The sequence below is a fragment of the Notolepis coatsorum genome (genome assembly GCF_963971535.1).
Source record: "Notolepis coatsorum genome assembly, chromosome: 17".
Classification (NCBI taxonomy): domain Eukaryota; kingdom Metazoa; phylum Chordata; class Actinopteri; order Aulopiformes; family Paralepididae; genus Notolepis; species Notolepis coatsorum.
The window spans coordinates 25,139,644-25,155,230 of NC_140181.1; the positions used below are offsets into that span (position 1 = coordinate 25,139,644).

General features: G+C 41.5%; 1 protein-coding gene across 1 annotated transcript in view; it reads right to left on the reverse strand.

Annotated features, from left to right (window-relative positions):
* Positions 1 to 549: 549 nt before the first annotated feature.
* Positions 550 to 15,587, reverse strand: part of emc1 (ER membrane protein complex subunit 1) — a 43,396-nt gene continuing 28,358 nt past the window's right edge. Inside the window, exons 18-22 of the mRNA XM_084332907.1 lie at positions 9,510 to 9,683; positions 7,817 to 8,027; positions 5,204 to 5,288; positions 4,969 to 5,098; positions 550 to 1,917 (exon numbers count right to left, since the gene is read on the reverse strand). Coding sequence (XP_084189033.1) covers positions 1,738 to 1,917; positions 4,969 to 5,098; positions 5,204 to 5,288; positions 7,817 to 8,027; positions 9,510 to 9,683 — 780 coding nt within the window. The 3' untranslated portion in view covers positions 550 to 1,737. The remainder of the gene's footprint in view (positions 1,918 to 4,968; positions 5,099 to 5,203; positions 5,289 to 7,816; positions 8,028 to 9,509; positions 9,684 to 15,587) is intronic.

Consider the following 15,587-nt stretch of genomic DNA (forward strand, 5'->3'; position numbering starts at 1 on the left):
TACTGCTGAGAAGTTATGCAAGAGTAAGAGGGGAGTTTGTTCATGCAATGGCTTTTACACTAGTCAGAAAGTTACTGTGATTTATTGACTAGCTGCTCTAAAGTATTAACCAGTTAATGTCATGGGATTGATGAGCACTGAAAGCACATAACGTTTATGTGCCGAAGGTGCAGACACTAGTTTACATATCGTTACATCCACTAAGTTTGACGTGTATATGAAGGTTCCTCGTTTGATTTGGCCTTTGGCAGCTTGAGTTCATAATGTGATTGTGTTAAAAACAAATTCCTTGAAAATGGTGTATTTTTAATCTATTTATAGAAATAAAATAACTTATTTATGATTTGATGGGCTCATTGCGATTTCTTTAATTGGTCATTCATGCATGTTGGTGACAGCAATAAGACTTATTTTGATCTATGGAATGACATTAATTCACAAATTGATCTATGGTATAACATTCATTCAAACTGATCTATGGTACGGCATTCATTCACAAACTGATCTATGGTATGAGACATTGATTCACAAACTGATCTATGATATGATGCATCCATTCGTCTTGAAAGTTTATTGTCAAACATAAAAGCACCATTCCATTTAGTTAAATAACACTCATTTTTCAAATAATCTCCAAACATCACAATTTGATCTTTCATTCATCAATTCAGACACGGGTCAAAACAGTTAATCAAAATGACATGTTGCATGAATAAAGATTTTAGTTTTTATCAATTAAATATTTCCTAGATTTTTAAACATAAGTTAAAAACTAAATAAAGATTAAGAATCCCCCACACATTTCATGAAGGGCCTCAGTGCATATTGACTTGCACTCAGTGGTCAGTTTATTAGATACACTATTCACAGATAAATGGACCACTGCTACACACATCCGAGTCGTATGGCTGTGTTTCTTCTATTGAAAGCAGGCAGACAGGCATCAAGCATTTTGAATTACAGAGTAGAGTGAGGTTAGACCATTGGCTGCCGAGCCGCAGATCTCAGAGATGACGGCCGTCTTGGGCTTCACACACATGAAACTATCTAAGCCTTCACCAAGAACGGTCTGATCAACAAACATCCAGTCAGCAGCTTCCTGTGTGAGAAAACATCTCCATGAGAGTTGGAGGGAGAATAGGAAGAATCTTAAAGATAACATGCAGTCCACAAATGGGCAACTAAGTACGTTGAGCGCTTCTCAGATCTCGTAAAAAGAAGAAAAAAAAAAAAGTCACATCCCTGGAGAATCGAAGGTGTTCTGCTCCGAGCCGTTACTAGATGGAGTGTACTAGGATGGGAATTTTGACTAATCTAACCAACGATTAATCTAAAATTAAGTAATCAGCTAACTGAATAATCTACAAAGAAAAAGCTAAAGAAAAAGCATGTAACTGAAGGTGAATTACCATGTAGGCCACCTACAACCTCTGTACAACTCAAAATTATTCATGTTGACAAAATTACTTGCCCAGGTCCAGTTAAATATAGATGACCAGATCACATTAATGAGCCATGGGAAATGTAGTGGTGTTGACCTGGTAACTGTGAATGTAGGTTTAATTTAGATGAACTAGTTGATTACCGGTAATAATGGACTAGTCTTTTTAATTCCCATCCCTAGAGTGTAGCTAATAAAGGGAGCACTGAGTGGGTCGTTCCTCTGGAACAGCAGGTCAGACCCTCAGCCGCTCCATCTTTGTAGACAGTCAGTTACGCCACACTGAGCCTGGCTGTTCACCGCCAAACCCGGTTCAGCAGCTTGACCTCGGCCAGGCGTTTGCTGATCATGGTGGCAAAGAAAAGGGCGAAGAGGACGCTGCTGATCAAGACGTAGTCATAGTCGTCCTTTAGGACGTCAAACTGCTTGGAGGGATAGACGCGAGTCTGGTAGATGTCCAGACCGTATGCCACCACCTGCATGGAGTCGGGGAGTTGGGGGAATAACACATTTCCTTGTTAAATACCTTTTAATTTTGATCATTTACATTTACATGTAATACATTTCCAAAGCTACTTACACGTTCTGTACAACAAGTCAGCAGGAAGGGTGCAACTATGGCAACTAAGAGGTAAGTAACATTATTTATAAAACAGTGTTGAACTTGAGCGCTGCAGAAGTTGAGTGCATATCAGCATGGTAGGTAGTAATATAATAGGCAAGGTAGATTCCTTAGTAGCAGAGTGCATAATAGAAAAAGACAGTACAAAGGTTAGTAGTTTATTTAATTTCAGATGAGGGGGGTTTTATAAAAGTTAAACCAAATAGTAGGAGCATTGGGAAAATTTTTATAAAGTAATAAGTAAAGTACTAAATACGTATGTTTACCCTCTGAGACCCATGCAATCGTTGGCGATCTTGGCCGACATTGGTCCTCATTCACTAGTGCACGAAAAGTTATGATTTTTTTTTGTTCTTAGCTCCACTTACGAAGTTCTCGGACCAGTTCTGGCATTCACGAACAGTTTCTTAGCCAAGAACTTGTGCTGTATAATGACGACAATACATTTGAATCTAATTTTGATCAGTTGCTAATTGCTTTCACGTTACATGTGGAATCTGCACACTATCCTGTGGTTGCATCACTTGCATGTTCTTATAGGGAGCTGGCGAGGCATTTATGTATGTAAATTCAGGTGTACGAGAATGCACGTTCAATTTAAGAATGAGTGGTATTCTTCGGTTGGGGGAGCGCAATGTTAGTGAATGAGGTCCATTATCGTCTTTCAGAGGCTGTAGTTTTAGGCTCAGTTCTAAAGCTATAGTGAAGACACTGGTATAATCTGAAACTAGACAACCTAGGGTACCATCCATTGGTATCAAGCATGCCATGCTAGCTTGTTGTGAAAGGAGATACATTAATGCTCTAATGTTTTCTCTTGCCTCAAGATATCTGAATGAAAATGGGTTTTATGGGTACCCATGAGTCTTCCTTTCAGACATGGCCATTATGCTAACTGGCGGCCCATGCAGTTTTGGGCAAAAACCATGCAGTTATTTTGCATATAGTGTAAATTTGTTATTAGAATACCAGTTATAAATGTGCTATTCTAAAAATTGGGTATTTGCCCATTGCTGCATAACTTGCATAACTTTGGTATCACTTGAAATCTGACTCTTAAAAAAAAAGAAAAAAAAGAAAAAAAAATGTTATGCCATTTTCTGCTTTATTGTGGATAGGACCGTTATATACTGTACGTGGTGCACCACCAGGGAGCCCCGAAATCTGAGACTCTTGTGGATCCAATGAGCCCAAGTGCATTAACTCATTCAGCGCCAATCACGAAAAAAGTCAGGTCATCTCGCCAGCGGTTGAGCGCCAAACCCGAGAAAAGTCGGGTTTTGGTCGTTTGATCTTTTTCCTTTGATCCACGTTCTTCACAGTCCCCCCGGAGCCTCCTGGCATAACGTTGGAAATGCAATGACGATCGAAATCCGCCAGGTGGCAGTATCGCCTACCTTATGAACATCATGGGCCAGATATTAGTGTGTTATTAGTGCCGGCCCCACAGCCCCAAAACAACTAGGTAGTCGTTGTGAGCAGCAGTGAGCAGAACACGTTTGAGAATCGCGATCGCCTAAATGGTAAATGGCTGCTTTTTTATATAGCGCTTTTATCCAAAGCGCTTTACAATTTGTTCCTCACATTTTACCCATTCATTCACACACCGACGGCGGAGGCAACCATGCAAGGTGCCAACCTGCTCATCGGGAGCAGTTAGGGGTTAAGTGTCTTGCTCAAGGACATAGACACGCTGCCCGGGAGGAGCGGGAATCGAACCGGGAACCTCCGGATTACCAGACGACTGCTCAACCTCCCGAGCCACCGTCGCCCCTAGAGCGAACTATTGGATATTATGAAAAAGACTAAATGGATTATATGGATGATGATTATGGACGATAAGGTGCATTTGTTGGACTAAGCACTACTGGTAAAATGTAAAACAACTATAACCAAATCAACCGATGAGGAAACCTATTCGGCTCCATGGTATAGTCTGACCCAAGCACACAATAGTAACCTGGCTGCAATGTAATGGCGAGCGAACTATTGGATATATGATGAAGAAGACAAAACGGATTATGGATGATGATTATGGATGATAAGGTGCGTTTCCACCAGACTATGATGTTGGACTATGTTGGACCAAGCACTACTGGTAAAATGTAAAACAACTATAACCAAATCGACCGATGAAGAAACCTATTCGGCTCCGTGATATAGTCTGGCCCGAGCAGATGAAGTAGACGGATGAAGGCTATATGTATTGATCCTGTTCTGATTCAAGACACGTTTGGACTCGACGTGAGAAATGGAGTACATCTAAAACAAAGGTAAAGTCTTTTTATTTTAACGTGTACTTTACCGAAACTCCATCATAAAACATGCGTTTATATGATTGTTGTTTAAGATAAACGACCTTTGACCTGGAAATAATGTGTCTCAGGCGAGCAAAAAACATGATTTACGCATACCCGCAGAAAACGTTCTGTAACTCGCGTTCCAGGAAATCAGCTTGGATTTTAGTGAAACGAGGCAATGTTTCTATTGGAATTGTGAACGAACGAAGGTATGTAGAAACAAACCCTATAGTCTCCATAGCATAATATAGAATATACAATAGCTCCGCAAAGATCATGAAATATCGCGAAAACGGTCACGAAAAGCTGGCCCAGAGACAGCAGGGATGGGGGTACACGCTGGCGCTGAATGAGTTAATGTGTGATGATGTTAGTCCCCATAGTAGCAAATATTAAAATACCTTGTTCAAGGTAAATAACCCATGTCAACCACAGATAAGTCACCTCCCCCTCCCTTATTTTGGCAGAAGAATGGTGACAGGCGTGCAAGGTTTATGCTACAGTTGCCCATTAGCCAGCTCAGAAGGTACCGCATGGCCCAGGTACATCTCTGGACAATGGCCGTGATAAAAGAGTAAACTGATTAGAATAAACAGCAGACTCACCAGACAGGTGGACTCCAGGCCGGAAGGGGCCGTGTAAATCCCTCGCACCCTGGACACCGTCTGATTGTAGTTTATGAACCACTCGGCGCGGATTGGCATCTCCGGTGCATAAGGTATCAGGTTCTCTTCACTGAGAACACATTGATAGAAAGATCAAAGCAAAAAAACAACAAAACAACAACAACAACATTCAAACAAATGCTCCAAAGCAACGTTGACATAAAAAGGAACCAACCGGCTTTGTTCAGTTAAGATCTCTGGCCTCCGCGGGTCCAGGAACATCTTGGGTAACGACAAGATGGCTCCCGATGGAAGACCAACTATGAGAGGTACAAAAACAAAATGGGTTCAGGGCTTGAAGACACCGAAAAACTGTTTCATATATAATAGTCGGCTATTATAAAATGTCATACATTTTTTAAACAAAATACAATTTATTATAATAAATCCATGGCGTTATTCCAGTGGTGATGTACAGTTCAGTACATACATACACATTTGTCCCAAAACATCAAATGTTTTATGCTAATAAATAAGGCAGATTTACCTTAAAGGAACAACATTATGGAAAAGTCTTCTCCAGAGTCCGATAGATACCAATTTCCTATCTGTGCGCTCAGTAGAAAGCGATTCTGCTGCAAGCTAGCCTAGCTTAGCACAAATTATTGGAAGTGGATACAGATATATAGAGCTTCACTTAAAACTCCGGGAGAGGTCACAGACAGTGGGATCGAATCCAGCTGTGGTGCTTCCGGGTTGGCCGGCCGTCCATACTAACACAATTGGCAGTGTTAGCGGGTGGGAAAACCCGGCGAGGGTGGGTCCTGGTCGTTGTAAACAGCGACTCCTACAGTTCGGTCGGGGCACCTGCACAGCGAGGGAAAGACCTGGGGGAGGTAGTGTGATCCTTCCACACGTTACACTCCCCCAGTGAGAGTCCGCGCTGCCAGGTGAAAAGAAGCGGTTGATTGGCTACACATGTGTCGGAGGAAGCATGCGATAGCCTCCACTCTCCCAGACCGACGGTAGGGGGTAGGTGCGCAACGACCAGGAAGGGGATTGGGGATTGGCATAACGACTAACATTGGGATGGGAGAAAAATGGAAAAAGGAGGGGGGAAAAGATAAAAAGGTATTTTTTTTATTATTTTTTTGCTAGGCTAGTGGTCCGTATCGGCTTCCATTAATTTGTGCAAAGCTAGGCTAGCTAGGCTTTCTACCGAACACAGAGGAAATTGGTATCCATCTTATTGTCTGACTCTGGAGAAGAAGTGAATTTCCCATAATGTTGGCACTTTCAATGTAGCCGAACCCCTCTATGACTCCCATTCAATGAGCACAAGCAGTGGCTCCATGTTGCTGGTGGTTGTGTGATGATTACCAGAGAACATTCCCAGACTATTCTGCATGGGAAAAACAACCATCTATCATATAAAAACAAAATCCCTAGTCTACCCGGTAACAAACCCATAGGCCATAGTCTACCTGGCAACAACGACATAGCCGGCCGGTCTAAAATTAGTCCTATTGATGCCGAGCAGAAATGAAGGAACAAATCATTTAAAACTAATACATTTTAAGTTCGGTACAGACTGAGCCACCAATGGTACATGCTGATACATTTTATTTTATTTTTTTTTAAACCTTCATTTTAACTCGAAGGACATTAAAGTGGACATTAAAAAAGGAACCTCTCCAACTCATGAGTTCCAATCAGAAAGCTCAGACTCTAAAGATATTATTATTAATTGGTTCAAGATGAACTCAATCAATGAAAATAAATGGGACTGCCAAGCACTATGGTCAGCTGCTGGCTGGCTAGAAGCAACTGTGTTACCATGGAGAGGTGGGGTGTGCTCTCAAAACTGCCCTCTCTCTGGCTCGTGAACCACTCTGCCACTAAATAAATCACACCTACCCATGTGGGACACACAGCCTTCCCTCTCACAGCTCGAATCATTCATGTATATACTGTACAGCAATAACAAAATAATTTCTTTAAAAACAAGTTTCTTTCCTATACATTCACAGAAAGGTAAAGAAACAATATACGTTGTATTTTATGGCAATAACGTTCAGGTTTGTTCGACCCGTGAGAGATATTAACGTCAATATTTATTGCTCACGTCAGCCGGCTGCAGCAGTAGTGTAGTTTTATGAAATTTCGACGTCCATCGATAGCCCTGGGTTTCCTCTTTCTTAGGACTACAACGATTTCATGATGGCGTCATTTCCTCGCGTCTAAATCATCCGGTTTCCGAAGGTTTTTATAAGCTCATATTTAGCTAATAACACTTAAAATCATTTTGTAAACAGGTAGTGTAAGATGTACACTGCTGTTTTGATAAGAGTTAGGATCTTTACTCTTGGCTACATTTGAAAAATAAATGCAACATTACTTAATACGGACTGTATTGATCCATTTATGAAATAAATCTCTGCCCTTTTCGGGCTTAATAGCTAAGTTCTGCCAGCTAATGTTGGTAATACTACATTTCAATAGCCTACTGGTACAGCACACAGTAGGCCTACATGGTCATGCTTTTCATAGCTTGTAAATCACCATTTGTTAGCCTGGTGTTGGTTCATCCTCTGCATTTGACCCATCCTAACTATTAGTGTGGCGACCGGGTACCAACTCCAGTTGTAATGCCAGTACCTTGGTCAAGGGCAATGGCAGGAAACCTAACATGCATGTATTTTGGTGTGAGAGGAAACCGGAGTACCCAGAGGAAACCCACGAAAACACGAGGAGAACATGCAAACCGAAACACAGAAAGACCCTTGTCCTGGTAGTTTGAACCCAAGACCTTTCTGTGAGGCAACAGTGCCAATAGTTTTGGACTCACCCAGTAGGTGTCGGCTGGTGATGCCTTTCTCCGTGAGGGTGGCTTCCAGGGTGGAGATGGGGGATGGGAAGATGTAGGTCTGCTGGAGGACCTGAGGAGGGTGGGGCCGGTCCAGAGAGCTGAACACCGTGCTGTTGTACAGCTCCATGCCTTCATAGAGCTCGATCACAGAGAACTCGTTCCGCCGTGACTTGGTGCTCCAATACTCATACTGGAAGATCAGAGAGGGTGGGTAGAGGATAAACACGTACATGACTTTAAAGGAACACGCCAAAATTATGGGGCGCTTACAGTCTTCTCCTGAGTCGTACAAAAAGACAGATAGCAATTTCCTCTGTGCGTTCAGTAGAAAGCTATCAGACTACAAGCTAGCCTAGCTCAAATTAATGGAAGCAGATACTAGGGGGCCATCTTAAATACTTCAAAGCTTCGTTCGATGGGCATGGGATTCGAATATGAAATAAAATTAGATTAAAGAAAAATATATATATATATTTTTTTTTTTTGCAAAATCAACTCTGCCTCTCTTTGTTAACTACAACAAGCAATGCTGTTTGTTATTTAAGATGAGGTCGGACTCGGCACTGACAGATTTGGGTTCATTGTGCTGCTTTTATAAAGCCTCAAATGACGGCTTACAATATTTCATGAAAGCAAAGTGTTTAGTTTGTCTAAGATTTAAAAAGGTTTAAACTTTACAGCACTGACAAAGTTGAACAAAGTGCTGTACAAGTCCCACAACAACACATTTTTCTTTATATAAAAAAAAAATAAAAGATTCGAAGCTTCGAATTAAAATCAAATCTCGGCCCTGAAGCTTCGAATTCCAAAAATAAATTCGAAGGTCAGCCCTAGCAGATACGGACCAGCTAGCTTGGGTGTTGGCCAAAAACACCTCACAGGTTTATTTTTATTTTTTATTGTTTTTGGTAGTATTTTATTGTTTTTTTTACTACCGGGCAGTGCGGTAGAGAGAGAGAGAGAGGAAGAATGTGAGATAGACAGGGGAAGACATTCGGCAAAGGTCGCCGAGTCCGGGAGTCGAACCCGGGACGGCCGCGTTGCACCGCAGCGCTGTACGTGGTGCGCCACCCTGGCGCCCCTCTCCCAGAGTTTTAAGCTAGGCTAGTGGTCCATATCTGCTTCCATTCATTTGTGCTAAGCTAGGCTAGCTTGCAGCCGGATGGATTTCTCCTGAATGCAGGGGCAATTGGTATCCATCTTCTTGTCCGACTCTGGAGAAGATGGTTAGCGCATTTCTCATAATGTTGGCATGTTCCTTTAAGTTATTAGTATTAGTTATATTAGATGGTTTGTGGTCCGAGGGTGGCAGACAGAGTAACAACCAGCTGGTCCAAACATAAGCACAAATGTTTTAGAGGTTTTTGTTTGCAACAGAATGTGAGGAATTCTGGCATGGGAGGAAACATTTCAGCAAATGAACAAAAACAACAAGCACAATGTTGTGCCGTTTCAATGCATTTGCCGTCAGCCCAACAAGTTGCTACCAACTGCTGCTACTGTAAACAACGATACACACGGAGGAGGCTGAAGAGCTAGCTAGTAAAAGCAACAAAGCTACAATAGCAAGAAGATACATTTCTAGTAAAAAGCAACAAAGCTAGAATAACAAGAAGATACATCTCTAGTTCTACATGTACGACGAGTATCAATAGTTGTAAATTATTCTCACCACCACCCAGTTTTCAGAGTGTACATAATGCACCGGTCCCTTGGCCTTTCTCTGGACCGCCTCATGGATAATGCGGCCCGTCACGCCATCAATCAGCAGGATCCCCACAAAGCTGCGCTCCATGTGGACGTCTGTGCTCTCAGTCACCACGGCCAGTAGGTTAGGGTTCAGGTACTGTGACAAAATAGTAAAATTAACAACTAGCTAGACAAATGCTGTTACGTTTTATCTATACTTTAGTACCGTAATTCCTCTAATAGTAACCAGGTCTCAAATACAAGCCGGGTCTCTATTAATGGCCGGGTGCGCTCTTGAGCTAAGCAATTATAAGCCGGCCTCCTAATACAAGCCGGGTTACTAATATACTGAGCTGCATATAGCCCCTTTCGTGACTTTCGGTTTGCAAGCCTGTGGCTTTTGTGACCGGAGTCACTTGCCCACCCGCCCCGATCACCCAGTAGCGAAACGACCAAGCGTCGTCAAGGGGCTCGCGGTGTGTCAAGAATACATCAGATCTGAATTTCAAAGATACCCAGCGTACAATATGGGTCTAACACAGCTTCACGATGGGGTCTGGAAGCTCGGAGTTGCTAATAAACAGTTTAAAACATTGTTACTCGACGAGTGGTATTTACAGACCGAACGTCCATCTCCGCCGTTGGTGTCACAGCGCATGCGCACCATGCCGCGTTCACGTTACTGGGAAGAAGCGGAAGAACCAGTTTCCGACTGGGAAAAACCATTCACGTCAGCCTCCTAGTGGTAATTCCTACTAGGACATATGGGATTCTTTTATAGACCCCATATCTCCCACTTCGCGTCACGAATTGCGGAAGTATGGATGTGGGCGTTTCATGCATAGATATATATAGAACACTATCTATGGTTTCATGCATAGATATATATAGAGTCAAAGCGTGAAGGCTTCCTAGTTGTAGCAACGAGATGTCCTCTGGTTCTTCCGCTTCTTCCCAGTAACGTGAACGCGGCATGGTGCGCATGCGCTGTGACACCAACGGCGGAGATGGACGTTCGGTCTGTAAATACCACTCGTCGAGTAACAATGTTTTAAACTGTTTATTAGCAACTCCGAGCTTCCAGACCCCATCGTGAAGCTGTGTTAGACCCATATTGTACGCTGGGTATCTTTGAAATTCAGATCTGATGTATTCTTGACACACCGCGAGCCCCTTGACGACGCTTGGTCGTTTCGCTACTGGGTGATCGGGGCGGGTGGGCAAGTGACTCCGGTCACAAAAGCCACAGGCTTGCAAACCGAAAGTCACGAAAGGGGCTAAGCTGCATACTGAGCTAGTTACTTGATTTCACTTTGAAAACGTTGAAATGACCAGTGACCACCTGTAATTGCACTGTTTACTATTTCATACAGTACTTTGTTTCAATAAATGAACCCAGTACATTTTACTGGGTTCAAACTGACACAAAATGTTGATTTATTCATTATGATCCGTTTGAAAATTTGAAATATAGGCCTCTCTCTTATACAGGCCTCCTCCTAATACAAGCCTGGTACCCGCTACAGTTGAAACAAATACAAGCCGGGGTTACTATTAGAGGAATTACGGTATTCTATGGCTGGAGGTTCTATAGTATTCTATGATTGAAGGTTCTATAGTATTCTATGGTTGGCGGTTCTACATTACTCTATGATTGGAGGTTCTATAGTATTCTATCGTTGGTGGTTCTATAGTATTCCATGGTAGGATGTTATATAGTATTACATGGCTAGAGGTTCTATAGTATTCCATGGTTGGAGGTTCTATAGTAAGTTCAAGTGCAATTGGACAATATTTGACAATTTGTATCACCTCAGAGGATTCTAGACTGAGTGAATGTACAGTATGGAATGATTTTGAAAACGACATTCACCAAATCCTAGGGCAAAATTCTATCTCAAAAGTCTAATATTTTACCTTATAGAGGACGCTGGTGTCTAATATTTTACCTTATAGAGGACGCTGCGGTCTAATATTTTACCTTATAGAGGACGCTGGGGTCTAATATTTTACCTTACAGAGGACGCTGCAGTCTAATATTTTACCTTACAGAGGACGCTGCGGTCTAATATTTTACCTTATAGAGGACGCTGGGGTCTAATATTTTACCTTATAGAGGACGCTGCAGTCTAATATTTTACCTTATAGAGGACGCTGCAGTCTAATATTTTACCTTATAGAGGACGCTGCGGTCTAATATTTTACCTTATAGAGGACGCTGCAGTCTAATATTTTACCTTATAGAGGACGCTGCAGTCTAATATTTTACCTTATAGAGGACGCTGCAGTATAATATTTTACCTTATAGAGGACGCTGCAGTCTAATATTTTACCTTATAGAGGACGCTGCAGTCTAATATTTTACCTTATAGAGGACGCTGGGGTCTAATATTTTACCTTATAGAGGACGCTGCGGTCTAATATTTTACCTTATAGAGGACGCTGCAGTCTAATATTTTACCTTATAGAGGACGCTGGGGTCTAATATTTTACCTTATAGAGGACGCTGCAGTCTAATATTTTACCTTACAGAGGACGCTGCGGTCTAATATTTTACCTTATAGAGGACGCTGGGGTCTAATATTTTACCTTATAGAGGACGCTGCGGTCTAATATTTTACCTTATAGAGGACGCTGCAGTCTAATATTTTACCTTACAGAGGACGCTGCAGTCTAATATTTTACCTTATAGAGGACGCTGGGGTCTAATATTTTACCTTATAGAGGACGCTGCGGTCTAATATTTTACCTTAGAGGACGCTGCAGTCTAATATTTTACCTTATAGAGGACGCTGCAGTCTAATATTTTACCTTATAGAGGACGCTGCGGTCTAATATTTTACCTTATAGAGGACGCTGCGGTCTAATATTTTACCTTATAGAGGACGCTGCGGTCTAATATTTTACCTTATAGAGGACGCTGCAGTCTAATATTTTACCTTACAGAGGACGCTGCGGTCTAATATTTTACCTTATAGAGGACGCTGCGGTCTAATATTTTACCTTATAGAGGACGCTGCGGTCTAATATTTTACCTTATAGAGGACGCTGCAGTCTAATATTTTACCTTATAGAGGACGCTGCGGTCTAATATTTTACCTTATAGAGGACGCTGCAGTCTAATATTTTACCTTATAGAGGACGCTGCGGTCTAATATTTTACCTTATAGAGGACGCTGCGGTCTAATATTTTACCTTATAGAGGACGCTGCGGTCTAATATTTTACCTTATAGAGGACGCTGCGGTCTAATATTTTACCTTATAGAGGACGCTGGGGTCTAATATTTTACCTTATAGAGGACGCTGCAGTCTAATATTTTACCTTATAGAGGACGCTGGGGTCTAATATTTTACCTTATAGAGGACGCTGAGGTCCAATATTTTACCTTATAGAGGACGCTGCAGTCTAATATTTTACCTTATAGAGGACGCTGCGGTCTAATATTTTACCTTATAGAGGACGCTGCAGTCTAATATTTTACCTTATAGAGGACGCTGCAGTCTAATATTTTACCTTATAGAGGACGCTGCAGTCTAATATTTTACCTTACAGAGGACGCTGCAGTCTAATATTTTACCTTATAGAGGACGCTGGGGTCTAATATTTTACCTTATAGAGGACGCTGCAGTCTAATATTTTACCTTATAGAGGACGCTGCAGTCTAATATTTTACCTTATAGAGGACGCTGGGGTCTAATATTTTACCTTACAGAGGACGCTGCAGTCTAATATTTTACCTTACAGAGGACGCTGCAGTCTAATATTTTACCTTATAGAGGACGCTGGGGTCTAATATTTTACCTTATAGAGGACGCTGGGGTCTAATATTTTACTTTATAGAGGACGCTGCGGTCTAATATTTTACCTTATAGAGGACGCTGAGGTCTAATATTTTACCTTATAGAGGACGCTGCAGTCTAATATTTTACCTTATAGAGGACGCTGGGGTCTAATATTTTACCTTATAGAGGACGCTGGGGTCTAATATTTTACTTTATAGAGGACGCTGGGGTCTAATATTTTACTTTATAGAGGACGCTGCGGTCTAATATTTTACCTTATAGAGGACGCTGAGGTCTAATATTTTACCTTATAGAGGACGCTGGGGTCTAATATTTTACTTTATAGAGGACGCTGCGGTCTAATATTTTACCTTATAGAGGACGCTGAGGTCTAATATTTTACCTTATAGAGGACGCTGGGGTCTAATATTTTACCTTATAGAGGACGCTGCGGTCTAATATTTTACCTTATAGAGGACGCTGCGGTCTAATATTTTACCTTATAGAGGACGCTGCGGTCTAATATTTTACCTTACAGAGGACGCTGCAGTCTAATATTTTACCTTATAGAGGACGCTGGGGTCTAATATTTTACCTTATAGAGGACGCTGCAGTCTAATATTTTACCTTATAGAGGACGCTGGGGTCTAATATTTTACCTTATAGAGGACGCTGCAGTCTAATATTTTACCTTATAGAGGACGCTGGGGTCTAATATTTTACCTTATAGAGGACGCTGCGGTCTAATATTTTACCTTATAGAGGACGCTGCAGTCTAATATTTTACCTTATAGAGGACGCTGGGGTCTAATATTTTACCTTATAGAGGACGCTGCGGTCTAATATTTTACCTTATAGAGGACGCTGCAGTCTAATATTTTACCTTATAGAGGACGCTGCAGTCTAATATTTTACCTTATAGAGGACGCTGCAGTCTAATATTTTACCTTATAGAGGACGCTGCGGTCTAATATTTTACCTTACAGAGGACGCTGGGGTCTAATATTTTACCTTATAGAGGACGCTGCGGTCTAATATTTTACCTTATAGAGGACGCTGCAGTCTAATATTTTACCTTATAGAGGACGCTGGGGTCTAATATTTTACCTTATAGAGGACGCTGCGGTCTAATATTTTACCTTATAGAGGACGCTGCAGTCTAATATTTTACCTTATAGAGGACGCTGCAGTCTAATATTTTACCTTATAGAGGACGCTGGGGTCTAATATTTTACCTTATAGAGGACGATGCAGTCTAATATTTTACCTTATAGAGGACGCTGCGGTCTAATATTTTACCTTATAGAGGACGCTGAGGTCTAATATTTTACCTTATAGAGGACGCTGCAGTCTAATATTTTACCTTATAGAGGACGCTGCAGTCTAATATTTTACCTTATAGAGGACGATACGGTCTAATATTTTACCTTATAGAGGACGATACGGTCTAATATTTTACCTTATAGAGGACGCTGAGGTCTAATATTTTACCTTATAGAGGACGCTGCGGTCTAATATTTTACCTTATAGAGGACGATACGGTCTAATATTTTACCTTATAGAGGACGATACGGTCTAATATTTTACCTTATAGAGGACGCTGCGGTCTAATATTTTACCTTATAGAGGACGCTGGGGTCTAATATTTTACCTTATAGAGGACGCTGCAGTCTCATATTTTACGCTGCAGTCTAATATTTTACCTTATAGAGGACGATGCGGTCTAATATTTTACCTTACAGAGGACGCTGCAGTCTAATATTTTACCTTATAGAGGACGCTGCGGTCTAATATTTTACCTTACAGAGGACGCTGCAGTCTAATATTTTACCTTATAGAGGACGCTGCAGTCTAATATTTTACCTTATAGAGGACGCTGCGGTCTAATATTTTACCTTATAGAGGACGCTGCAGTCTAATATTTTACCTTATAGAGGACGCTGGGGTCTAATATTTTACCTTATAGAGGACGCTGGGGTCTAATATTTTACCTTATAGAGGACGCTGGGGTCTAATATTTTACCTTATAGAGGACGCTGCAGTCTCATATTTTACCTTATAGAGGACGCTGGGGTCTAATATTTTACCTTATAGAGGACGCTGGGGTCTAATATTTTACCTTATAGAGGACGCTGCAGTCTAATATTTTACCTTATAGAGGACGCTGGGGTCTAATATTTTACCTTATAGAGGACGCTGCAGTCTCATATTTTACCTTATAGAGGACGCTGCAGTCTAATATTTTACCTTATAGAGGACGCTGCAGTCTCATATTTT